This window comes from Vicugna pacos, chromosome 5 (assembly GCF_048564905.1).
Source record: "Vicugna pacos chromosome 5, VicPac4, whole genome shotgun sequence".
NCBI lineage: Eukaryota > Metazoa > Chordata > Mammalia > Artiodactyla > Camelidae > Vicugna > Vicugna pacos.
The window spans coordinates 42,209,925-42,237,778 of record NC_132991.1 but is presented as its reverse complement, the minus strand read 5'-3'; the positions used below and the strand labels follow the sequence as shown (position 1 = coordinate 42,237,778).

At 39.0% G+C, this 27,854-nt stretch overlaps 1 protein-coding gene and 1 pseudogene across 3 annotated transcripts in view; both read right to left on the bottom strand.

The window, feature by feature from the left end:
- CERS6 (ceramide synthase 6) overlaps nucleotides 1–27,854 on the bottom strand; it is a 296,892-nt gene that overhangs the window by 61,430 nt on the left and 207,608 nt on the right. For all 3 annotated transcript variants that reach the window (XM_072961105.1, XM_006201102.3, XM_072961104.1), the window contains exons 5-6: nucleotides 3,957–4,007; nucleotides 135–227 (exon numbers count right to left, since the gene is read on the bottom strand). In XM_072961105.1, the coding sequence (XP_072817206.1) occupies nucleotides 135–227; nucleotides 3,957–4,007 (144 nt within the window). The remainder of the gene's footprint in view (nucleotides 1–134; nucleotides 228–3,956; nucleotides 4,008–27,854) is intronic.
- Nucleotides 26,871–27,474, bottom strand: LOC102527024 (large ribosomal subunit protein uL6-like; annotated as a pseudogene).

The following is a 27,854-nucleotide window of genomic DNA, read 5'->3' as shown; positions in this document are numbered from 1 at the left end:
TAAATAATACAGAAAGTAGTACCAATGTAGTACTGATGGCAGAACAGAAGTGAGCACCCCGGAGACCACACCCACCCGCCAAGGGCCACTAAAGACGTGCGCCTGCAAGCACTTTAAAACACACCCGCTCTTACCTTTCTTTTGATATCAGTGAACTGGGAAAACATTAAAGACCAATAAAATGACAGCTCCAGGATATAATAGTAGTGAAGGTCAGGTGTGAGTGGCTGAGGATCAAAGAGAAAAAAAGGAAAGATTAAATCATTAATAGGAAACCAAATCTGTGTGCCAAACATCTTAAGCGCAGTACTGAAAACTGACATGGTCTTACGCCTCCAGATTCCGGCCCCAGTCTCTCTGTGGATAAAGGAGCTTTGAAGGATGCCTCTAATCCACAGCTTGGTGGCATTAGTTTTGTTTCGTCTCCAATCAAAAAAGTGTCAATCAGTATGAACATGTGATAGTGGTACCCAATTCACTATTCGTTTTAGCAACAGCATTTATGGTTCTTTGGCATGAGTACCTACAAGATTCCTTCAGGTAACCTGAAACAAAATTCTAACACATACACACAAAGAATCACTCTGGACAATTCCTGTGAGATTGCACAGAACAGGGACAAGGGAGGTAGGTAACAGAAACTGGAGACCTACATGGGTCCCTGAGGCATAGTTTCAAGTTCTGCATTAATCAGAGCTTCCTTCTTATTAAGAAACATTCAGTATATTAGAAATATCAAAAAATAAAAATTAAAATTAATTAAAACAGCAGAGGAACAAGGAAGCTGCCAAGAGACACCAGGCTAGGCACTTCGCCAGGAAATCTGAGATCATGTCCCAGGCTCCACAGCTTAGTGGGGATAAAACTTGGGCCTTAGTTTACTTCTTGTAAAATGGAGGTAACACCTGGTCTACCTGCCTCAGAGGTCCAGGAGTGGGGAGAAGCTCAGAGAGGCAACTAAAGTCAGAAATATTTATTTTGCACATAAATCCATAAGAACGAAACAGAGCTTTAAAAAATAATTTTTGATGAGTTGTTTTTCAAGCTGTAACGAAATAACTTGTTTCACCAGAATGAATGAAAGACCTTTGAAACTCGTGACACAAACACTCCCACACCACCACACACAAGGCGATAGAATATAAGGCAACTGCAGTTCAAACTGAAATGCTCTGTAAACCAACAGCAGCACAACAAATGACTCACAAGAAACTGGCACTCGCTTAACTACCAACTCTAAGCATGGACATCAAGGTAAACAGTTGTCCCCCTCGTTAATCTTTGTCAATAAAATACACAAGGACAGGACCCTCTTCTAGCAGCAAACAAAAGCTCTGAGTGACAATGAGCATCAATGTATTTATTAAGTTTAGCATCACCCTGAAGAGAATATACTTTCCTCTGATTCATCCTTTTAAAATTTGAAGGCATTAGCAATGAGGGATGGATGTTCAGGTCAGACGTGTCCAGAAAATAGGACACTGGCTTCAGGACCCTTGGAGCCAAAGTTAAATTTCGATTTTAATGTGTTCACTTCCTACCGGCATCACCACCTGGGAAAATCCTACAGTGGGTGATGGCGACAAGTGAGAGCACATCTAGAAACCACAGGAATCGTAAGATTGTCGTATTGTAACAACTACTATAATCGTGGAGTGCTCTGTAGTTGACAAAACTCACCCACATGTGAACCTCATTGACTCTCATAAAATCCTGTAAAATTAGTACTATCATTTTCTAGATTGTGTAAGTGACAGGAAACTGCTGTCAATTAATTCAGGCTGGGATTGCCACACAAGGCTTCTTATTCCCAACTTGTGCTCCTGACGACAAGCCAAAGTCCAACAGAAGGCACCTTTACATTATTTCTAACTTAAAATAAACACGTGTATAAAAATCATGATACATGTAATAAATAATACATTCCTACACAAGGAGCAATGTGCCTTTACTAAAATTGAAGTAGACCGCTACCCTTTCATCTAAAAAATCCGTTCATTTAAGATGTATGCTAAAGACATACTAAACGTGTAATAAATATGCCCATCTTTAAACATGCTCTTGAAGGCTTGAGACTGACTCTGAACAGCAACCTGTATATTTATGTAGACGCAGTTACCCACAGGCTGCTATAATTACCTGCATAATAATTATATGCTGTTTAGTTTCCTTCTCCCCATCCCCCACCCCCACACAAATAAAGCAGTTAATTTTTAAAAATTAGAATATGGAGTTTACCAAAGATGATCACTGTTCCCACAGAGATCATGAATTGGTCCTAGATTTTGGGAGCGATATGCTGAATTATTCACTGATAAGTGAGGCTACCTTATTAGAAGACAACCTTGATCTGAATCCCAACATAGGGAATCTTTCCTTCTTTACTAGTGATGGTCCCTGTTTTTAACTATAACTGTATCTACAAGACCCTCCAACTTTCATGTTGAATCTGTAGTTCTATCTGTGAAACAGTCTACAGGCACATTTGGGGCCCCCGCCCTAGTTCTCAGAAATAAGCCATTTCTCTGCTCCAGCCATAAAGGCAAACATTATTTCAGATCACATTACAATTATGAAGAAGAGAGGGGATTACGTTTCATGTGGCATTTGTCTCTATATTGTTCATGTAACAGAATTCACCTTGTAAATGTAGTGCATTAGAGCAGCTGCCACACTGACAAGTTAAAGGTTTCTAGAAGCCTTTGATGAACTTTTACAAATAGAATTCCAGATATAGATGGATTTTTTCCCAACTGTATACCATTACATGATACAAAGCAAGCTGTAAATGACAATATTCCAAGTACTGCAGATAGTAAAACAGCAGTTGGGCCTGAGAATTACAATTGTGCACAGTAAGTGACTGGCTTCAAAGTGGCCTTAGTCTATCAGATAGCCCTGGAATGTTCAGCTCTCTCTCACCCTCTCATATTGCTGATTTACATTCTTTTCTAATTGGGATTACATTCTTTTCTACATGAAAGAGATGAAAATGCAAATTGGAATCCCATTTCAACATGTCCCTAGCCTTAAACTTGCTGGAGGAGTATCCAACGCAGGTCCCCATCCACTGTTACAACATTGTGTGCAACAGACAAGTTACAGAGCACGTCTGCTCCCCGTTAACTGTGTGCCTCTAAAAAGACAACCCAAAGAATCCCGAAGTCAAAATCCAAGCTGCTTATCATGTCTGTCTCTTTATCAACAAGACATCAGGTTGCATTTATTTCTCTTAAATAATGTATCCCAATTGAACTAGAAATTCTAGAAATTTTTCAGCAAGAAATTTCTAGAGAATTCCCCACTTTGGTATTGAAACAGTAACTGAACTAGGGTCCACACCCGGGCTCATATTACTGACTTCACGGACAGAGGCGAAGGTATGTCAGTGGGCAAGGATCTGAAAAATGCTCTCTTTCTGGGATATGATTTTAATCTCATTTTCAGCAATGCTATTTTTGTCTATGTGTAATAGTATAAGCCCATTTTTCTGTGCTCAGGGAAATTGTGCTTGATTTACATACTGAGAGGCTGTTCCAAAGCCACAAAGCGAACCAAATTCAGCATGCCTGCTCCAGCACCTCTCTCACGCTTTGCCCACTAGCTGTCCAGACAGGCAGGAGCTATCATCAGGGCTTCAGGCTTCCCTCAGTAATTAGAAGCAGGTCGGCTGTTAGAAACCAGAATTATCCACCTGTTGAAATGACTGTAACTGACTCTCCAGCAAATGAATCTTCTACACTGACTCCATCTATCTGCTTAAGTGAGTGAGCTTTGATTCTGAACTTCACTAATACAAGCCACTCCCCTCACTAGGCTCTGTCCACCATCCAACAGCGGGGCGGGGGCCAAAACGCAAGATGACTGCCCAACCTGCTGAGACCTGCCTGAAACCATGAAACTGACTTAAGAAAGATACTTGACCTGGTAAAACCCAGGCAGTAACGTATCCTTACCTGATAAGGGTAGTTGTACCAGCAGTGCCTCGTATTCCACAGCCAGGGGGTCTGAAAAATATGACAAAGAAACACATTTTACATGTTTTGGAAAAGAAGGAGGATAAGAGACATTTAGGATGGGTTCTTGCCCCCCAGTATTGGCAATTTCAAGAATCTACCTGTGTGAGAACTGAAGGACTTAATATAATTAGGAATTGGGTAGCAAAGCAATTAGGATTCCATCATCCATTCTCTCTGCGTAATCTTCTCAACTCAGCCAGCAGTATTTCAGGCTGCTTCTGGGATGGAGTCCTGGCTGGTGTTGTGTATTTTGCTTCTCATGTAGACATATCCCTGCTATGTAGCCAACCTCAACAGCAGAGCCTTGCAGGTGTCTCACCAAGACCAGATGCAACTTATCAATCTCACTATTATCAATAAACAATGCTGGCAGTTGGTACAAATTAACCTGGAACTCCTCCAATGCAATGTTCACAACATTATTAATCAATTGCTTCACGCCTTGACCAGGGGTCAGTAGCAGGCAGATATATCTCAGTAGGACAGCTCTGACTAATTCCAGGCCTGAGGGAATTAACCCTCACAGTACACTCCACCCCTTGACTCATGATCAAGATCTTTGGAAGACAAAACAATCATTCTTCTTTTAACAGCATCACTTGCCTTTCCACATTGTAAAATCAGAGAGAACATCTAAGTATATACGCAGATTCCAAACATTTGTAATAAGCAGAAAAGGGCTGGTATGGATTTGAACAGACAGCTGAACTATCCCATAATATCAGCACAAACGTTCTCATATTTCTGTATTAACTTTATAATTCTTTTGCATCCCTGATCTACTTGGTGGTGTACATCTGTATACATTTGATAGACATCTGTATGCATCTTACTGTTAGGAAACATAATCTATCCTTAATCCAAGCCGTGTGTATATATCTCAAAGTGATAATACTGTCATTGAAAGATTAATGTCAGATATATTTGTACCAACCCAACCTCCTTATCTTGTACCAGGCCCTATAAGACCAAACGCTGCTGCCATGTGCAGTAGGACAATGTAGTTGTCTCTCTGAAAGCCACACAGATAACCTTCCACTCCTCCATCATCCTCATCAGCCCTGTGCCAATGAGCATGAGGTTGAGGAGGATATTCACTAATACTTGTTGAGTCCTCCCTATGTCCATACACTTTTTTTCGAGGGTTTTTCTCCCTGATCTGTTACTTATTTAACCAATTAAAAAGCTGTTTCTCATTAGACTGTCCCATGTACTTTTAAAGGATCTTAGAATGTGTGAACTTATTTAGTCCTTACAGTAACTAGTATTTGCCTCATTTCACAGATAGGTAAATTGAGACCCTGGGTCTGTTATTAAGTCAGAGCTCAACACTGCCAGAGGTGGAATCCAGACTCAGACTGTCTAGTCTCAAACCCAGCATAGCCACTGTGCCCCATGCCTTTGAGTCTGATAAGAACTGAACCAGGCCTCAGGATAGGGAGCAGGACAGAAGTAAAAAGCCATGCTGTGCCCAACATCTCATGATGTTCAGGGATCTTTACTGCCCCTGTCATTCAAGCACTGCTGATTCTCCTTCCTTTTCCCCCGGCGTGGCTGTCTGCTACCCGTGCATGGTGCTAAGTATCATGGCATCTTCATGCACTTCACCTCCTGGGTGCCTGAGTTGCACGTCTGTCTTTCTCCTCCGCTTCTTTCATCCACTATATCGATGTTCAGGACTGACCCACCCCACAGGGTGACTGTGAGGATCTAATGATCAAGCACGTATAAAAATTCTGCAGAGGCTTCGAAAGTTTAATGGGTTACAGTCTAATGGTTATATACACAACACATGCCCCCCTGAGGAAGATGTAGAAAATATTGAAAATAATAAAAATAAAAATAAGTGAAATTCTCATCACTTTCAACCTTTTAATGTACAGCCCATTTGGGGTCTTTTTTCTATAATAAAGATACAAATACCCATATAGATAAATTTATTTTTAAACACACACATATATGCATTATTTGTCAATGTGGGCACAACACACCAAAATCTGTTTTAAAATAGAGTACAAATGTTAGTTATTACCTTTCTCTCTGATAAAGTTTTTTTACTATCTCCACAATTAGCTGAAGGTCAGGGAGAGAGAGGTGTGTCATATTCAAATATTTATTCCCCATCCCCGAACCCGCCCATCCACACTCAAGCTGACAGTTCACCATTCTCTTGTGGAATGCAAATGAGAAGGAATACATTAAGGATTGCCTCCTAATGGCCCTATCTCTCAGTACAGTCACACTGAGGGTTCAGGGCTTAAACCTGTGAATGGGGAGGGGGGAACAACTCAGTCTATAGCAGAGGCTAAAACAAAAAAAATGATATAATTTCTGTTGACCAAGGGAAAAAGTAGGAAGTAAGTCTAAGGGATCTTGTTAGTGACCTATAACCATTGATCTCTTTGATGGTGAGAGGCATGGTTCCCCATTCGGGACATGTGGGTCCTTTTGTAGATTAAATAGGATTTGGAGATCCTTTTTAACCCTAAAATTCAATATTCTTAGGTAATAATTCAATAGTTTGTTTAAGTAGAGAAGACTTTTTTTAAGTGTCAGTAAATGTGCTCTTTTATCAGGTTTCTTCTTTCATCTGTTGTTCTGTATAGATTTCCTAGTGAAAAGAACTAACAAAAATAGACCAGGTCTGATCATTTCACTTTACTATCCATAATAAGATAGGTTTGGTCTTACTTTATTTTTTTTTACAGTTCCACGTGATATATTTCTTAAAAACAATCATTTAAAAAAACAAAAGTACCTTTCAGTTTCCATGCCACCTATCATGATGATGGGTCAACGATCACACATCAAGAGGCTTTGTCCAAGCCCACAGAAAGTACAACACTAAGAGTGAACCCTAGTATAGACTATGGTTTGGGAGATGATGATGTGTCAATGCAGTTTCATCGACTGTAACAAACGTGCCACTCTGGTGGGGGATCTGATGATGGGAGAGAATTTGCATGTGTGGGATCAGGGGTACAAGGGCAATCTCTGTACCTTCCCCTCAATTTTGCTATGAACATAAAATTGCTAAAAAAAAAATGAAGTCTTAAAAAAAAAATCAAAGTTAACTCAGATCACGGACTCCTATCATGTCACTAAACTAAAGGAATAACTGAGTTGGAAGCAAAAGACCAGAAAAAAGGATGCTCAGTTAATCAGGCAAGTATTAAATGATTAAATAGAAAGATAAACATACATACACACATATATACATTTTGTTTTCAAGAATCAGTAGGTACCTACAGCTGAATGAATAGTAGTTTCTTTTAATTAATAAATATTTTAACAAAAGAATGTGAATCATATAAAGTATTAAAAACATCTTGTTGCCTTGTGAAAGGTAAGTGGCTCTTTACCTGAAGCCAGTATCTTAGAGGCAAAATTTCACCTTTTTCTATTTCTATCCAAACACCTACATGGCTTTCATAAAGCCCAGAAGAGACAACTAATAGTCAAGAAATACATATTGGCCTCTGAATAGTTTATGAAAAATAGGTAGAGCCTTGGATTATGTTTTAAAATGCCAGAAAGCTAGACCGCTGAACTACTCTGAAGCATCTTTCACTGAGTTATACTTAAATCTTATATATACACCTTTGGCTTATACTGAAGATTTATTGTGAGAAAGAATCATGAGAAAAACGCTTCCCTGTCTGTGATGAGATTATATTGGAAAGGTTACCACTACGTAACCACGTAAGTCCAAAGTATAGGTTCCAATTATATTTTTCCTTTCAAATTTAGTCCAAGGGGGGAAAATACTTCCCTTCTGTGAATGCTTAGCATGTTTCCTCTTACAAAGTGAGAATTATGTTACTCCATTATCTTTTTACCTTAATTTTGGGGGAAGAAGCTGAGATCTAATTTTAAAGCTCAGTCACAGTGATTGTGATGGTCCCTTAACATTTTTGCTTATTTTTCCTTTCATGTGTACTTTTTTGATGGCAATGTCTGTATTAATAATGTTATTACATAAACATTGCAAATTCTTTTTAGAAACATTGAACTGTATGATTTCAATGAATTAATATAAATCAAATCCATTCAAAATGAAAATCTACAGTTTTTGTTTAATACATATTGCCAAGTAACTCAGAATGCAAAAAAATACTTCATGCTTTGTGAGTTTAAAAATTGATAAATAAATTATCTTTGGGATGAAAAGAATGAAGCCAGAAGTCTCCCAGCCTGAAGATGCAGCTGATCAGTGATGAGTAGTCTAGAATGCTCCCCAGAATACAAGAGGTACGTACCCTTTCCTCCTTCCCTGGGTCAGTAGATATAGGACTATAAATCTACAAAGCAGAGTGGTGACCCCTCCCTCGAGGCCCCTGCATTAGCTTTGAAAGCTCTCGTGCAAATGTAATTTAGACTTGACCCCATGGCATTATATAAAGATAGCAGCTTTTTATATTGATCAGACTCTTAAAAAGATGCCGGTCCTCTTGACCTAGTCAAGTATGTGCCTTCAGCACATTCAACAATCAATTTAGAAAGTAATTTGCAGATATGCCAAGCACACAAAAATAGAAGGAGTTCCTTGGAGATGGGCTCTGAGGTCGCAGGGTCTCTATGAGGGCTTCATCATAGAGCCAAAAAGAAACCTCAGTGGCATTTCCATGCCTTTTAAAACCTTCCAGCCAGTGGTTCTCAACTTTTTCTGCCTTTGCTCAGCTGAGGGACTCCACACACACCCTCACAGTAACTGTGGCTGTGATTCTCGAGTCTGAAGAACCAGAAGCTTAAAGAGGCACCTCTCCCATTGACTGAGATGTGGACTCTCCTCCAGGCCAGTGAGAATCACTGCAAAGCAGAATGGACTAATTCCACGTTTAGAACAGAAATTAGGAATAAAGGAATCAGATGAAGGAAAGAGAAGATAAAAGAAAATGAAGAGAAAAGATCCATAGGAAGGGAAAGTGGTGACAATGTCCATACGGGGGAGAAAGACGTGTAGAGAGAGGGAGGCCAGCGCACAATTTGGCAATGAAGCCAATGGGAGTGGCTACTGTGAACAAAGAAGAACAAAAGAGTGGAGCTCACCACCCAGTTTCATGAGGGTTAAGTTGCAACCCACTGCAGCCACCCACCGAAAGCTCAATCCTGAGAGGAATTCAGGGTGAAAAGCAGAATGAGGCCCTCTGTGCTTTGGATAAACAGGTCCCTAGACAGTTAGATGCATATCTCAAGAAGAATGTCAATGACCCCAGATTTGTGCATCTTCCCAAACAGAAAAACACTAAAATCATTAACTTAATACATCTGTTCTTTGGTATCAGCAATAATCTTTCACCAAGATGTATGCTTGACTGCATGTATGTCCTAGATAAAAAACAAAATCATATATAAACTGGCTCTTCCCCCATCTCTTCAGAGCAGTTCCTCAGAGCTGTCTCCCAGACTATACAGTTCTCAATAAGACCCTGAAAAAAACAACCTCACAAATCCTATGTTATGTGTTTTTCTTTAAGTGGACACTATTAAGAAACACAAAATTAGTCAAAAGATCATTTAAGGAAGTAATTTATAACTTACGACAAAGGATTAAGACTTTTAATTTGTACAGCACCCACAAAAATTGATTAAAATATTTAAATACCTAATCAGAAAAATGGGGAAAAGAAACAAACAGGAAATGCATTGAACAAAAGAATATGTGACCGAAGATAGGTAAAAATTATAGGTTAAAAGTAGACAAAAATTTTTACCTGAGTCTGGCAAATATTTAAAGAGGTTCATACCCAGGGGTTAGCTGTGTAAGGAAACCAACACTGCAAACTGGAATAAACTTTCTAAAAAGGAATTTGGTCTTCAAAATCTGCAAATCCTTTAATGCACCACTTACTGTAAAGACTCACAGTAAAGGCATTTGTACATGGATTTCCATTACAATTCCTTTCCTAGTAATGGAAAACTGAAATAAATCTAATTGTTTAATAATCTGAGGTTGGCATGTTCCTAGTTGAGATTCTGTGGGAGCAGACTCTGAGATGAGGACACGGCTGTTTATTTGACAGGTGATTCCAAGAAACAGAACTGGAAAAATGGAGGAAGTGAGATTGATGAAGGAGAAAATTCAATACGGTTTTCAGGAATGAGCTGGCTACTGCTGCAGGGAACTGCACCTCAAGTCCACTGAGGACCTCTGCAGAATTATGTAGCACATATCTCATGACTGTCCCAACACAGTACAGGGCAGCTGGGGCATTTATCCACCAACTCCCATACCCCATGTGTCTAGGGAACCTTTGCAGCTTCAGAGAAAGCAGAGCAGAGATATGGCACAGCTTGTATCTGACGTGGGCTACTGTCAAAAGTGCACAGAACTGTCCACCACAGCTGTGCTAGTATCAGATGGGCTAAGGGGATGTAACCGGCATATTCATATTTTAAGTTAAAATCAAATTACAGGTAGATATACAGGATACCTCATGTTTAAAGTAGATATATATTTAGATACACACACACACACACAAAATATGCCTGGCAGGATATTTACAAAAAGTTAGTGTTTATCTCTGAGTAATGGTTATCTCAGGTAATTTCTACTTTAAAAATGAAAGTTTGTATCTCAATATTAAATTACACAAAGTAATTGTAGCTATAGTTTTCTACAATTAACAGGTCTTATTGAAGAATAAAAAGAAGCCAAGTCCATGTACTTTTAACAGGTACCATTAAAAAAAAAACACAAGTTGTTCTATACTTACAAATAACATTAATAGTATTAATAATACATTACAATCTTCAAATTATTCAATCATTCTAATTAATTTTATACTAAAAGCTACTATATGAGATAGCTGCTTTCAGAGTATTTACATTTTGACAGTGATATTTGAAGTATAAACAAATTGTCAGTAACATAATTCTAAATCCTCCATTAAGAGAAAGTAGAAAGGGGAAAATGATAAGATGAGCAAATAATACAGAATAAAGTTTGCATTCATTATAGTGATGATGATCAATCACTTTGCCACCCATCCCATCTACTCTCATTTTGAAGATACATATCATCAACCTCTTTCTTACCACTTCTAAACCAATTTGCTTACATCCTAGTATCTTTGTGCTAATATTACTGCACCTTCCTGATTCACTAACTCTTTCAAGTATTTACTGAGTGGCTACCACAAATCAGATACTCTGCTAGGCATGAAGATATAGTGGACAAGTCCTCCACTCTCTGGGAACTTACCATCTCCTGGGTAACCAAAACAATTACATGATAAACTGCAGCAGAGATAAACACAGGATGCAGAGGAGTAGTATATAAAAAGACACCCACTCCACTTTGAAAAGACACATGCACCCCAATGTTCACAGCAACACCAATTACAATAGCCAAGACATGGAAGCCACCTAAATGCCCATCATCAGATGACTGGATAAAGAAGATGTGGTGTATAGATACACAATGGAATACTACTCAGCCATAAAAAATGAAATAATGCCATTTGCAGCAATATGGATGGACCTGGAGATTACCATACTAAATGAAGGAAGTCAGACAGATAAAAACAAATATTGTATGATATCACTTACATGTGGAATCTAAAAAAAAAAAAGATATAAATGAACTTACTTAACAAAACAGAAAGAGACTCACAGATACAGAAAACAAACTTATGGCTACCAAAGGGGAAAGGGGTGGGGGGAGGGATAAACTGGGAGTTTGGGATTGGCAGATACACACTACTACATACAGAAGAGATAAACAACAAGGTTGTATGGTATAACACAGGAAACTATATTCAATAACTTGTAATAACCTATAATGAAAAAGAATATGGAAAAGAACATGTATATGTATAACTGAATCACTATGCTGCACACCAGAAACTAACACATTATAAATTAACTACACTTCGATGAAAAAAGAGTATCATATATTATTCCCCTCTACCCCCAAAAAGACACCAGCACAGTCTTGAAGGGCAATGTGGGGGAGTGGGGTGGCTCCACTAGGTGGTGCCACAGTAGTTGAGGCCAGAAGGACGAGCAGAAGACAGTCAGGAGATAGAGGAGAGGACCTACCAGATAGAAGAAGAACATAGACTTCCTTATCCTTTAGGAACCATGTCATATTTCTAACATCATTCTCCCCCAATCACTCCTTTCCTTGCATTATTTGCCAGAGGATTAAAAAAAAAAACCCTTAAATGCCTTCTCCTCCTTTCCAACTCAGAAGGTGAAATGTCCATGTTCCTGCTAGGTTGGCTGTCCACTGTGACCACAGAGGACTAAGTCCAAACTTCCCAATAAGCTGCCCTGCTCTCTTCAGGCCAAGCACCTTGCTGTGTGTGTTCCACTGATTCCCATTTCCATGCCATAACAACTCAGGTGTGTGGCATGTCATCTCCACCCCACTGCCTCCTGATCAGTCTTCCAGGTGCTATTTTGTTGGCCTCCTGGAGCCACACAACCTATTCTAGAGGCTGCCAGAATCACTGGGAATGAAGGGCTGGTAACACACGTGTCACTGCCATGTATAGACAGGCCTTCTCATTCCTACCTTTAACATTTACACAGGACAGGAAGAAACAAGAACGTGAAGGTGGAGAAAACATGAAAAAACGAAACAAGGGACTTAAAAGAATGAAATGTGAGTGAAAACTTGGCAGTTTATTTTTCTTCACAATGGTTTTTTACTCTGAATTGAGTATGTGTAGACATTTTCTTAAAAATGAACTAAGTAAGCCTGTCACTTCTGGAACAGCAAATGATAGTATTTGTTGCCAACAATAAAATTCAAGCTTTCAAGCAAATATTAGTATTTTGGAATAAATATATATATATATATATTCCTAACAGCTTCCCATTTGTTAAAAACTCTTCTGAGAAGATCAGTGAAAACAATGACAAATATGCTTTTGATATTTTTTTGCTCTTGATATTTATAATAACATGTGTCAATACTTTAAAGATATACTTAACTCAGTGAACCAGTAATTTCTAAATGAACAACACACGATGTTAAATAATCATGCATGGATGAAAGGGAAAGAGATCAATGGACATTAATGTAACCAGGTACAAAAAGTTCAGTGATGTTAAAGAAATGATTTCTTGAGTTTTGGCATCATATCAAGGAAGAATATCTACAGTTTTCTGGAAAATTCTATTCAGATATTTCTACCTTTTCCAATTACAAATCTTTATGAGGCCAGATTTTCTTCATGTAAATCAACCAAACACCGCCCTCCCCCAACTCCATACACATCCTCTACAAGACAGACTGAATGCAGAAGCAGGAATGAGAACCCAGGTCTCCTCCACTAAACCATAGATCTGAGGTGATTGCAAAAATCTCTAATTTTTGTTTTAGAAAACATAGTTATTTTTCTTAAAATGTTATTTATGTTACCATATAGTGATTTCTTGTTATTTTAATTAAATTAATAAATGCTTTTAAATTTACCAGTTTTAATTTTTTTAAACTTTTAAGATGACTAATTTTATTTATTTATTTATTTTTAACAATTAAAAGTATTTCACTTCTTTTTTTTTTTTTTGCAGCAGGGGAGGTAATTAAGTCTTTATTTATTTACTTACTTTTAATGGAGGTGCTAGGGATTGAATGCAGGACCTGCTAGGCACACACTAGCACTGAGCTACACCTCCCCTAGCCAGTTTTAATTTCTAATAAAATAAATATCAATAGATAGGAATAATACTAAGAAAGGCTTTTTAAAATCCTGTATAATTGTTACAAGCGTAAAGGGACCCAGAAACCAAAGAGTCTGAAAACCACTGTGCTAAGGATAGCAGCGCAATGAAATGGAAGAGAACCAAGCCTCGAAAGATGGTGAGGAGCAGAACCGCCCTGCTGGCCCGGGCCTCCTACAAGAGGCAGAAACACACCTTGTTCTTTAAGCCACTGTGCCGCTGGGTCTCTCTCCTACATTACTGTTGCAGCTGAGTCTTCATCCTGACCAATTCAAGGCAACAGATATACACACTGGGAAGAGCCCTGGCTCCCAGTAAATGAGTTCCTTCAAATCTTTTCCCGCTGACTAGGCAACCCTCAGCAGCTGCAATGTCACCTCACCTGTATCTGACACTCAATTTGGTGCATTCCCTCTTCCACCTGTCCCAGCCCTTAACACGCCAAAATTCGTCCCAAAAATCCAAAGTCAGAGTCAAATCAGGTGAGTGTGCTCATGGCAGCAGTATGCAATATTTAGTGAGATAATGCACAGTGGTGGGAAGAGAGTAAGGGAGAGACAATACAGCTGAAGAGACCATCAGGATTTTCACAAGTCATCAAGTTTTTAAAATGAATTTATGTTGAGCTAAGGTCTAGCTACTTAAAAATCATCTTCCGGAGAACACTTTAAAGGAATTATGTAAGAGTGAAAAGCCATTGCTCACTCTCTTTTAAAAATATTGGGCACTTCCAACTTGATTTTTTTCTTGTATATGAAATTTGACTTGCTTTTTAATATGTTATCTTGTCACTGTGCCTGTGTATTATACTGGAAAATCTGTAATAGGCTATATTATATAAATCATGAATCCAAACACATTAATTAGAAACAGTCCTAGGTTTCCTGAATTCCTAAATTGCCAGTAATCCTCTGTCTAGATATGACCATAAATGGCTACAGAAGACACATATTTTTCACGAGGAACACGTTAGAAGAAAAAACTGTACCATGCTATCATTATTTGAGAAAGCTACAAGAAAACACAAAATTCAGACACTTGCAAAGTAGCCAAATACCTGTAACATTCAATTACATTCACTGAGAACACCACTTTTGTTTTGAAAGGCAGGGGAATCTAGAAATAGAGAAAAGTTCCTTAGTTCCCCATTCCTACAATTGTTAAAAGAACACATGTCGGGACAGAGAAAATCAGAAAGGACAGACACAGGAGCCCCACTGTCTGGCCTCAGTCTGCCATTAACAGCTGAGTGACAGTGGTAAGTCAATTCACATGTCTGGCTGCTCATGTGTGAAATTAGGAGGTGGAATGCATAATTTCTATGATCCGTCAAGCCCTAAATCTCCCCATCTTCTCTGCCACCTTCCCCCCCACCACAGACAATCCTGGTTTGCCATGCTCTGATCACGGTGCAGATTCTGCCACCCCACAAATGGAAATTCAGTATCAGAGGGAGACCCCACTTTTCCTTCTTTTTGAAAGGACTCCAGTTATCCACTGCAATTTAGATTTTTTGAATCACTAACAAAAATTAAGTCACTCTTATTAAACACAATTGGAGCATTATTAGTAATCAGTATAATAAAAAGTTCACTTTGCCCAATTTGATGCTGTGTGAATAAAAGTCATAAAGTGAGTAATCACTTTTCTGAGTGTCCTCTATCTGTGAGGCTCAAGTTTTATATTATGTTTGCTATTGAAGATTAAAATTTTCTAAATTAAACACGGATGAAAATTTGATGATGGTATTTTAATTTAGAAAAATAATTGCCCCCTTTCCTTATAGCCACTTTCATATATTAAAATTCAGAAGGGAATTCACAATTCAGTTTACCATTACTCATTACTAATAGGACAAATGCTCAAACTATATCCTTTAAATGAGTGGTACATCCTTATATATTATTTATCTTCTAATTACGATAAAGAAATTATCCTTTGAGTTGCTGAGTTAATTACAAAGAAGGAATTGATCTTTATGCAGTTAAGTTTCTGATTTTAATCAAGCCTGTCTTCCTGTCTTCCCAGCTTCTGATCTTCCAAAAGTATGTAATTATTTTTGTGGGGAGGGGAAGCTGAAAGATATATCAGATAGATTAATGCAACTGAATTATACCAGGGGGCTGAACCAGCAATACAGATGTGGTTTGCTGAATATAAGATAAAGCTTTTCTCTAGATGAAGAGAGAGAGCTTTTAAAACTCAATGAGATGGAAAGCCTGGGTGATTAATGAAATTGGCAAGATACTGAAAATGTCATCTTATATGATCTATTTATCTGGCAAAAACAAAGATGGCCAAGTAGCCACAGTGTATCACTGACCAATCTTTCTATGCAAATAGAACCAGGTTCCTTCTATCTTCTGTTGCACAGGCACACCTTGGTGCTGTTGCTGGTTCAGCTCCAGACCACAGGAATAAAGCAATTTTGCAGGAATTTTTTGGTTTCCCAGGGCATATAAAACTTCACACTATACTGTAGTCTATTAATATGCAATATCACTATGTCTAAAAAAAAAGTATATACCTTAATTAAAAACACTTCATTGCTAAAAAAAAAAATGCTAACCATCATCTGAGCCTTCAGTGAGTTATAATCCTTTTCCTGTGGGAGGGTCTTGCCTCAGTGTTGATGCCTGTTGAACTGATCAGGTTGGTGGTTGCTGAAGGCTGGCGTGGCTGTGGTAATTTCTTAAAATAAGACAACAATGAAATTTGCCATACTGATTGACTCTTCCTTTCACAAACAATTTCTATGTAGGATGCAGTACTGTTGTGATAACATTTTACCCACAGTAGAACTTCTTTTAAAATTGGCATCAATCCTCTCAAATTCTGCCACTGCTTTATCAACTAAGTTTATGTAATATTCTAAATCATTTGTTGTCATTTCAACAATCTTCACAGCATCTTCACCGGGAGAAGATTCTGTCTCAAGAAACCATTTTCTTTGATCATCCATTAGAAGCAACTCCTCATCAGTTAAAGTTTTATCACAAGATTGCAATAATTCAGATGTATCTTCAGGCTCCACTGCTAATTCTAGTTCTCTTGCTGTTTCCACCATATCTGCAGTGACTTCCTCCCTGGAAGTCTTTATCCCCTCAAAGTCACACATGAGGGATGGAATCAGCTTCTTCTGAACTCCAGTGAAGGTTTATATTTTGACCTTCTGTCATGAACCATGAATGTTCTTGATGGCATGTAGAATGGTGAATCCTCTCTAGAAGGTTTTCAATGGACTTTGCCCATGTCCATCAGAGGGATCACCATCTGTGGCAGCTATAGCCTTATGAAATGTATTTCTTAAATAGTAAGACTTGAAAGTCAAAATTACTCCTGGATCCAGGGGCTCTAGAATGGATGTTGTATTAGCTGGCATGAAAACCACATGAATTCCATTGTACATCTCCATTAGAGCTCTTGGGTGACTGGGTACATTGTCAATGAACAGTAACACTTTGAAATGATTTTTTCCTGAGCAGTAGGTCTCAACAATGGGCTTAAAATATTCAGTAAACCATGTTGTAAACTGATGTGCTACCATCCAGATTTTGTTGTTCCATTTATAGAACACAGTCAGAGAAGATTTAACATAACTTCTTAAGGGCTCTAGGATTTGCAGATTGGTAAATGAGCACTGGCTTCAACTCACAATCACTAGCTGCATTAGCCCTTAACAAGAGAGTCCACCTGTCCTTTGAAGGTTTGAAGGTTTGAAGCCATTGACTTCTCCTCTCCAGCCATGAAAGTCCTACACGGCATCTTCTACCTGTAGAAGGCTGCTTCATCAACACTGAAAATCTGTTGTTTAGCGTAGCCACCTTCATTATCTTCACTAGATCTTTGAGATAACCGACTGTAGCTTCTACATCAGCACTAGCTGACTCTCCTTGCACTTTAATGGTATGGAGACGGCTTCTTTTTTAAAACCTCGTGAACCAATGTGTTAGCGTCACACTTTTCTTCTGCAGTTTCCTCACCTCTCTCAGCCATCATAGAACTGAAGAGAGTTTGGTCTTTGCTTTGAATTAGCCTTTGGTTTAAGAGGATGTTCTGGATGGTTTGATCTTCTGTTCAGACCAGTAAACTTTTTCTGAATCGGCAGTAAGGCAGTTTCGCTTGTCATATGTGTGTTCACTGGAGAAACACTTACATTTTCCTTCAAAAACTTTTTCTTTGCATTCACAACCTGGGTAACTGGCAATAGAGGCCTAGCTTCCTGCTTGTCTCGACTTTTGATGTGTCTTCCTCACTAAGCTTAATCATTTCTAGCTTCTAATTTAAAGTGAAAGACGTGCAACTCTTCCTTTCACTTGAACATTTAGAGGCCGTAGTAAGGTTATTAATTGGACTAATTTCAATATTGTTGTGTCTCAGGGAACAGGGAGGCCCCAGGAGAGGGAGAGAGACAAAAGAATGGCCAGTCACTAAGCAGCCAGAACACACACAACACTTACCAGTTAAGTCTACTGTCTTATGTGGGTGCAGTTTGTGAATCCCCAAAACAATTACAACAGTAACATCAAAGATCACTGATCACAGATCACAATAACAAACAGAATAATAATGAAAAGGTTGAAATATCGTGAGAATTGCCAAGTTGTGACACAAAAGTACTGAATTTGTAACACGCAGGCACAAGTGAGCAAACTATTGGAAAAAAGGCGCTGATAGATTTGTCCAATGTCAAATTGCCACATAAATATTCATTGGAAAAAAATGGAGTATCTGCAAAATTCAACAAAACAAGGTATGCTTGTACTTCTGAAGTGCTTCTTCGGTTGTTAACCTCAACTCCTAATGAATTTCTGAGTTCACTGACATCTACATTATTGACCCACCAATGTTTACTTTCTTGTAGTTTGGTTTATGCTCTCATGGGGTTATACTTAGTAGTTGCCAAATACCTGATTCTTCAGGCATATACACTATCAATTACAGAACTTGCCTGTGTAAACAAGTGAAAAACCATGCTATCTATTTTACTAGAAATTGGCAATGCAAAAAAAAAAAAAAAGGGGGGGGAAGGAAGTTGAAGCAAGCAAGAACCATCTGTCTCCAGACTAAGGTATACAGGTGACTTCATGACTTTGGTCTATGATCCTAGGGACTACAACACAGAAAGCATGCACAAGGTAATCTTTAAATGGGAAACAGCCATAGACAATGACATTTTACTTGCTCAATACAAAAAAACCTTAGTAACTGAGCTGAGAAGACACACTATGTTATCACTGGAAAGTAATATCTAGAAGACTCATATCAAGCTGAAGTGTAATTATTCTTTAATAAATGCATCACTGAGTTAAATGACAATGGTATTTTAACTCTTCAATTAGAGTTTATAAGATACTCTAATTGGAGAGCTTTTGCCACCATAAATATATCTTCTACTCTATAGGGTATCTCATTTTGGAGTGCTTAAATATTACCAGAGACCAGTTGGATAAATACATGTTTTATAATATAAACTAAGTGAGAATCCATCAACTTACCTTCTGATCCAAGAACATATATCAAAAAAAAAAAAAACCACCCTGTTTTTATATGCTGTTGGTTACAAACAGAAATAACATACATCTTTTACCTAACGGTATTATAACACGATCGTGTTATATGTAGCTACTATTCCAGTGAACAAACTTTAATCCAAGATAAAAACTGTAACATCAAATTGTTTTCTAATGGGACTGACTGTAATTCTATTCCTGGAAAAACTAAGAGGACACCCAAGGAGAGGAAAATTACGGTTAGTTCAAACAGGAAGTACTCAAAAACTACACACAGAGAAAACTGGCATCTGTAACAAGCTCCAGCAGTAACAAGAGGGAACTCAAAGGGAAGGTCAGCTGTAGCATGCATTTCCTTAGTTTAGGATTATATTTATCTACATGACATCACTTCAATAAGTGGTCTAAAAATACACTGAACGCCAAGGCAATTAAATGCCTAATATATTCTTATCATTTATCATGCAATAACGTTTACTCATCCAGCCCCTGCTCTGTGCCACGTCCTATTCTAGGTATTAGGGATTTAGGAGTGCACCAAACAAACAGAAAATCACTGCTCTGGAAGAATTTATTTTCTGGTGGAAGAGACTGACAATAAACAAGATAGATAAGCAAAAATGCACAGTGTGATGTGATGTGATGAAGTGTAAGGAGACAAAATTTGGCAAGAAAAGGGATTATGAAATGTCAGAGGGTGGGGACAGGACATTGGTAGCCAGGGAAGGCTTCACTCAGGTGGGGAATTTTGAGTAACAATTTGAAGGAGTCATTCTGTCATTGTAACTTTCACTTTTCTGTCTTGACTCCACTACCTTCTGGTTCCTACCTTTAGTTAAATGGAAATAAAGTAAGCCAGTTACACAAAGGTAGAGAAGGCATGAATAAGGGGAGAAGGGAGCGATATTTTAGCTTTTCACTGGCAATACCTTCACCTCTGCTTTCTAAATCTATCAGTCTGTGTCATTTTTGTATTAAGTTGCATCCTTAGGTGTGGTCCTGGCTGATTTCATTTATGACTTTCCTTAAAAAAAGCACTAAAGAGGGGTGGTAATGTGATAGGAAGAATCACTGAGACCCCGATCTTTAGCAAGGCTGGCATTCTCTGGCAAGTTAGAGAATGAAAAGGAAAAAAAAAATACTGCAGATAAATTCACTGTTTTACTGTATGGACCTGCTTCTTAATTTAAATTGACATGCTGTCAACTGTAAAAACGGTGCAATTTTCTGTTTCAATTCTCTGCTCTAAAAAATGGCCATGATGATCACCATACCCGGTTTTATGAAACTGAAGATATAGAGAGGCAAGTATTTTAAGCAAAAAACAGCTTAGGAAGAGGAGTCATTGATTTTATTCCTTAGATTACCCACAACACAACATACTGGGATAACAGAAGACAACAACACAGTGAGTAATACAGAAGTGAATTCACTGGAGACATTATACTGGTAGTATAATCAGAACTCTGAGGCTATGTTTTTAGACTGAAGATACTACATGATGAAACTCCAGACATATTAAGACAGAACCTTTAGGGGGTTAGTGCCCAGTTAGGTGTACTGTTAACCATCTCCCTGAGTGATTCAGATCAGGAGCAGGGTTAGAACTACTGCACCAACGTAAGCTGCTGAAAGCTACGAAACCTACAATACATTATGCACCAAGTGAGGAATTTTACGGAAAAGCAGTTTGTCACCACCTAATTTAGCTGTTCTGCGTGTTCCCACCTTTCTGCGAAGAATGGAGCTTAAGTTCTCAGTACTTCACATGACTTGACAAGTAGGGGAGTAGAAAGTGAACCTTCGAAGGTGACTTTCCTGTTTATTTTAATAAAGATGCTTTCTAGAATGGCAGCCACGTAGTCTAAGTTTCTAAGACTTGAAAGAGACACGGAGAGTACCAGGGATAAGAGGTTTATTCCGCCCATTACAAAGACAGTTTTATCTGTCCTGAGCAGAGGTGCTTGCCCTCCTCCACCAGCTACCTATATCAACGTTATTCTCCCCTTTCTTTCTTAGTAGTAGAACCCCAGTTTTAGGTTGAGCACATTGTCTCCTGGAAAAACAAAGAGACATTTCTCAGTCTTCTTGCAGTGAAGTATCTAGTTCTGTGTCTGAGTTCTGGCCTATGAAGTGGAAATGGTGTGTGGGATGTCCATAAAGGCTACATGAGAGATGACACAGCTGACATCTTTTCACCTGTTACCTTTCCTTCTTTGGGGGGACTGTATCATTGAAGTGATGGCTGGAGTCACAGCAGCCATTCTGTACCAGGAAGTAACCTTGAAAATGGAAGCTGTACACTAGTACACTGGAGCAGAAAGACACAATGGAGCCTTAATGACATGTTGGAGCCATCATATCAGACTTCAACTGACTCCTTCCAGACTTATTTTAAGTGAGAAATAAACTTTTTTCTCATGTAAGCCATAATCATCATTATCATTATTTACTATATGCTCCAAAGCTAATGTTAACTAATATAATAGAGAGCAACACTAAGGGACACATAAAGTCAGGAAGAGATTTCAATGGTGTATAGTACTCATCCTGTGAATTCTTAATACACTGATATTGTTTCCAAAATCCTTAAAAATCAAGTGGCATATATATCACTCTAAGCTTATAAAAAGATTTCATAGCATGTCAGCCTCATGCTGAAGCAATAAAGTAAAATAACTTACCTAATCTCTGTACACTAAAGAATAATCAGGGTAATGTAATGGTGCTAAACCGGATACAAGATTAGAGTTGAAAGTGGAGAGGAGAAGATGAACCAGAGCACAGTGTCACAGAAAGGGTCATTGGCATTTGCTGTCTTGTTGACCATGGGGCAGGGTAGGGGACAAAGAGGAAGTGGAGACAACCCCAAGATGTCTGGTGGGTTGGCTGCTGCAGACTGTGATGCCCACAAATAAGTTGGGGAACACTAGTGGAGCAATAAAAGGGAAGGGAAAAGAAGTTTGATTTTGAAGAGCTGTTGTGATGCTTGTGGGATACCAATGCAAAGTCCAGAAGAAGGTTCCAAAACAGTCTGGGACTCCAGGTTCACTTGTCATTCTGCTTTTGAAAAATATTTAATGATTCCGCACCAATTATTCAACGAGTCCAAGCTCCCGACCATGATTTCAAGGCAATTTATAACCTGGTTTCAACCTACCTTTTCAGATTTGTCTTTTCAAATCTGTGTCTCTTTGCCTACAAGGCCCCACCAAACACAATGTAGACCTTATGCCCAAGTTACATAAAACTGTTCATGGCTTTGCCCAAACAAGCCTCCTTGAAGTTCATTCATATTTCTTTAATAACACATATCCACTTTGCTGCAAATATCTATTCACCTTTCTGCCTCCCACATGGGCCAGAACTACGTGAGGATCTAGCCTATTATCTTGGATTTAGCACTTGTAACAGATAAGCACTCCAATACTTGCTTAATCAACAGAGGCTCACCCGCCAAGCTTCCGTGTCTTTGCTTACTCTGTTTCCCCGATCTGGAACATGGAAAAGAATCAATCATGACCCTGAGTGGTCAGGGCTGGGAGAGAAATACAGTGGTGCCAGATCAGAAAACGACAGGAGAAACAAACAAACAAACAAACAAACACACACAGCTCACAGGGGTAAAGGAGTTTTATATAAAGGAAAGAGGAAACAAAGACACAAGTCTTTGAGTGTATTTCATGCAGCAAAATACACCAAGAGCACGGAATCGGTAGCTGATGATTGGTAAAGGAAGGCAGGAGTGGGACAAGGAAGAAAGCAGCGGGGTGCTCGAGAGGCAGGGATGGGCTGGATCAAGAAAAGTGTGGCAGGAAACCTCACGCATCAGCCCACTTCGCGTATAAGCCAGCCGGGTCAGTAGATTCGGGATGCGTCACCATCCTCCTCCGCCCTCAGCCGTGCTCCAGAACTGGACAAAGTGCACTGTTAGAGAAGGTCTGTGGCTTTCCTGCCTGAAGGTTTTCTACCTACCACTCGGACAGCATGGGCAACATCATTTGTTAGATACAGCCAGTCCCCATCCGCATATACATTGCTTAGCTTCTCCATTTGCAATAAAAGAAAAAATAAAAGAATGGTGTGCCATAGTGTAGAAAACAGAGGAGCTTTACCATGTCACATGTGAAAGTTTTTGCCAGCTCTTTGTGACCCATATGCTTATTTTTGCTGAGAATTTACACAGATTATCGTATGTGTGTAAGTGCCCTTTAATGAGTGTGATATGGTACAATATAAACCAAGATTATGTCTGACTAGTACTATGAAGTACTGACAACATGAAAGCTGATTGAGCCCTTTCGAAAAAGTGTATTTATATTTTTTACATACGCCTTTCACATCTTTTATACATGGCACTGGAATCTAGTTTTAGGAGAATCTTAGGAGATGAGAGTCTGGAAAAGGAAACACAGCATCACTCATTCCTCACTCAGATTTAAACTGCTTCTCAGTGTTGGATCTCAATGAAGTTTCATTATTAAGACACAAAATGAATATTATTTGATCCAGCAAACACCTTCCTTGGTATTTTCTCAAATGAATTGAAAACTTAAATGTTTATGCAAAAATCTGTACATGCAAGTTTATAGCAGCTTTATTCATAATTACTAAAGTGTGAAAGCAACCAAGATACCAATGGTGAATGGATAAACTGTGGTACATCCATACTTTGAAATATTATTCAGTGATAAAGAAGAAATGAGTTATCAAGCCATGAAGAGATATAGGAGAAACCTTCAGTGCATATTGGTAAGTGGAAGAAGCCAGTCTGAGAATGCTACACACTGTAGTTTCCAACTATATGACTTTCTGGAAAATAGAAAACTATGGAGACAGTAAAAAACATCAGTGATTGCCAGGAGTTGGAGGATGGGGGTTAATAGAGCACAGAGGACTTTTAGGCCAGTGAAACTGTTTGGTATAATACTGTAATGGTGAATACATGCCATTACACATCTGTCAAAACCCACAGAACACACAGCACAAAGAGTGAACCCTGGACTAAACTATGGCTCACTGATACAACAAAAGTATCACACTACCAGCAAAAGACAAATATCATATGATGTCACTTATATGTGGAATCTTAAAAAGTGATACAAATGAACTTATTTACAAAACAGAAATAGATTCAGACATAGAAAACAAACTATAGTTACCAAAGGGGAAAGGGCAGGGGAGGGATAAATTTGGGGGATTAACAGATACACACTACTATATATAAAATGGATAAACAACAAGGACCTACTGTAGAGCACAGGGAACTTATAATAACCTATAATGGAAAAGAATCTAAAAAAAAATATATATATATATATAATGTATAACTGAATCACTTTGCCATACACCTGAAACACAATACTGTAAATCAAAAAAAGTACCACACTAATGCAAAACGTTAATACCACGGGAATTGGAGGGAGGAAGAGGGAGGGATAGAGGGGGGCTCTGTACTTTCTGCTCCATTTTTCACTAAACCTAAAATTGTACAAAAAATACAATCTATTAAAATTTTTTTAAAAAGAGAACATTACCTTAAAAACGTCAAGCAATTCAATAACCAGTTCAGAAGAGCACTTTGTCAACAGTTGAGAAAGCAAGCAGCTTGAAAGATAATATAGCATAACAATTCAGAGTCTTCCTGAGCAAAGTAATACACGCTATTTCCTTTCAGTGAGAATTTGTTGTGTGACTACTGTATGTTGGTCACCGTCACTGGTGTGAGGCATACAGCAGTGAGCCCACAAAGACACCTGGCCTCAAAGATCTTCTGTTCTACTGTGCACGTGATAAACAATAAACCAACAGAGACAGTGAATTATACAGCAAGTGAGAAAGTGATGAGGGCAAGAGGAAAAAGAAAAAGGAGATGGGATAAGGGGGATGAGGATTACCAGGGCGGGGCTGGGGAGTAATTTCCTCATCTGCTAAAGGGATATAATAGTTCCTGCCACCTGTGGGTGCTGTGGGTTCCAAGAGATCTCCCATGTAACATGCTTCCACAGTGGTGGACACATAGAAAGTGCTCAGTCAGTAAAGGTGACTGTTTAATACTATGATTATTGCTAGTAAATGGCAGCAAATTTTTGAATAATTTTTTTTATATCCACCATCTTCCATTCTTAATTTTTTTCGCTAGAGTAGAAGCAATTATTATGGGAAGTCCAAACTGTGAGATTCATACACTTCGGGAGAAATATGCACTTGTAGAATGTGTGGTTGTTTACTAGTAAAAACCATCTTTTCGTGAACCTTTCTACTCACCTCTGCCATGAAATCTCACATAGTCACATGGACAGATCCTAGAAAAGATATTGGTTAGGTTGGCATCATAGAACAGAACACCTCAAAGCAGTGAAGACTTAAGAAAAGGCAGGCACTCGTGCGTTTCCTAAAATGTCTGGAGCTCGGCCAGCCAGGACTGTGATGCCATGGTGCCACAAAGTCATCAGGGACCTGGGTTCCTTCTAACTCATGGTTCTGCCACGCCTAGGGTGTGGGCCTAGTTCCTATGGTTCAAGAAATCTCCCAGGGCCCTCACATCCAAGTGGGAGGAAGCAGAAAGAAATAAGGAAGGTCCTCGCATTCTCCTTTGAAGAGGCTTCCCAGTAGACACTTCCCACCGCTCTTCTCATGCATGTTATGAACCCACACATGGTTGTGGCTCCTGGCTGCAAGGCAGGCAGGGGCTGTTGAGCTGGCAGCACTGTGTCCAGCTTGGGAGCAGGGGGAACGGGTTCTGAGAGGTAACAGCCGCTTTTCACAGGGGTGAAGCAAAAAGGCCACCCCACTTCTTTGAATGGCTGGATGGAGTTCCTACAACTCCCAGACAGAGGGAGAAGCATCCTTTCTCTCTGCCAACTGTGCCCAGTTGCAGGGAGAGGGGAAAGAGGCAATGTGGTGGCGATTCCTTGTTACTGAAAAGCAGCATTCTTTGGGTGTGTGTGTGTGTGTGTGTGGGTGTGTGTGTTTGCTTGTTTTCAACCAACTCCAAATCTATCAAAGACAAAAAGATCCCAATAAATTTTTAGACTGGAGAAAGATTTAGAGATTTTTTTAAAGTTGGCATTATACATGACACTACAAGAATACTCAAGTAAATTATGGTGAATCCGTGCACACAATGGTTTATTACGTAACTGTTAAAATAACATTGTCAAATATTACTCAGACACGGGGAAACACCACAGAATAAGTGAAAATGTAAGGAATAATATAAAGTAAACCAGGACACACATATGAATGACAGTAAAGAAATCGACATACATTCATTTTATAGAGTTTCCAAAATCTCTACTGAGAAAATATGTAGAATTTTAGATCAGAATTTATTTCAAAAGTCTACATTCCAGTAGCATTTCTGAACTACTAGACTGCCCTCGCATTTTCCTATGATCTTTTGCATGACTTTAAAACTATAACCCTTAACAGTATAGGATTTCAGAAGTCCAAAAGCCCTGAGTCACCAACCTAACTAAAAATGGATTTTAATAAGTACTATCACTTTTAACTTTGGGAGCATTACTACAAATCAGTACCTCAAAAGCATCAGGTTCCCCCCCTCAATCAACACAGCTTTTATTGTATCCTTAAGGTATCACAAACGAATCTGAAGAGTCATCTGGCATCTTGCTCTTTCTGTACCTGGACAACTTAGGTATTATTCATCAGCCTGCTGAACTGTTCCTTTTCAGAAACATAGATACCATCCAAAAATTTTCTGATATCCTTGTTTTTAACTGTCGTTGCTTGCTGAATCAAAGCAGCTGAATTTGACACCAGTTCAATGTTGTTTCCCTCAAGAACTAACTCATCTTTCTGAGCCTGAGATACTGAACAAGCAACACCTGGCCTCATCCAAACCCTGTGAATGTATTTTTCACACAAGAAATTTCGGATTTCGACAAGCGAACCATTCTCCTGAATAACGACGTTGATGGGGAAGTGAGCATACACAGACCTCATCTTGTAACGGAAGCCCAGTGTAACACCCTTGATCATGTTCTGTACATGACTACAGATAGAAAAGAACTGGCTACTGTTTGCATTTCCCCACCACTTGTCAACCCGGAGCCTCTTCTTTTTCTTTCCAAGGAGAATGAGTTCTACATTGATGTGATTGAAGTCCCTCCGCAGGGTGCCTCTGGGGCCCTTCACAATTACTGTGCGTCCCTTCAAAGTGATGTCGACATTTTCTGGAATGTCGACAGTCTGATTGCTGAGAATAGTCTTCATTCTCGCAGTAGATGCAGCAAAGAGAGAGCGTCTTTTCAGCATCAGGTTTTTGAAGAAGAAAGCCACACAGTGCTAAATAAATGTGCAACAGCATCAACTGCCTACAGCTCTGAGCTGAAGGAGGTCCTAGCTTTACCAAGAAACTATAGTCCTAACAATACGCTCCCTCTCATGTACCACTGGGATAATGTATAAATATTCCCCAGCCTTATTTTGAGACCTTTGGCTAAGTCTGACCACTCCACATGGCATATTTGCATCTTCCTTTCTATAGTTATTAAGCTTCTAATATGTGTCAGCCACATGTTTGGCAGGATGCTACAGAGACTGGACAACAGGTTCCCTGCCCTGTGGGAGCCTGGGCTGGTGGAGCCCGGCTCACAGTCTAGTTTTCTTTCCAGGGTTTTTG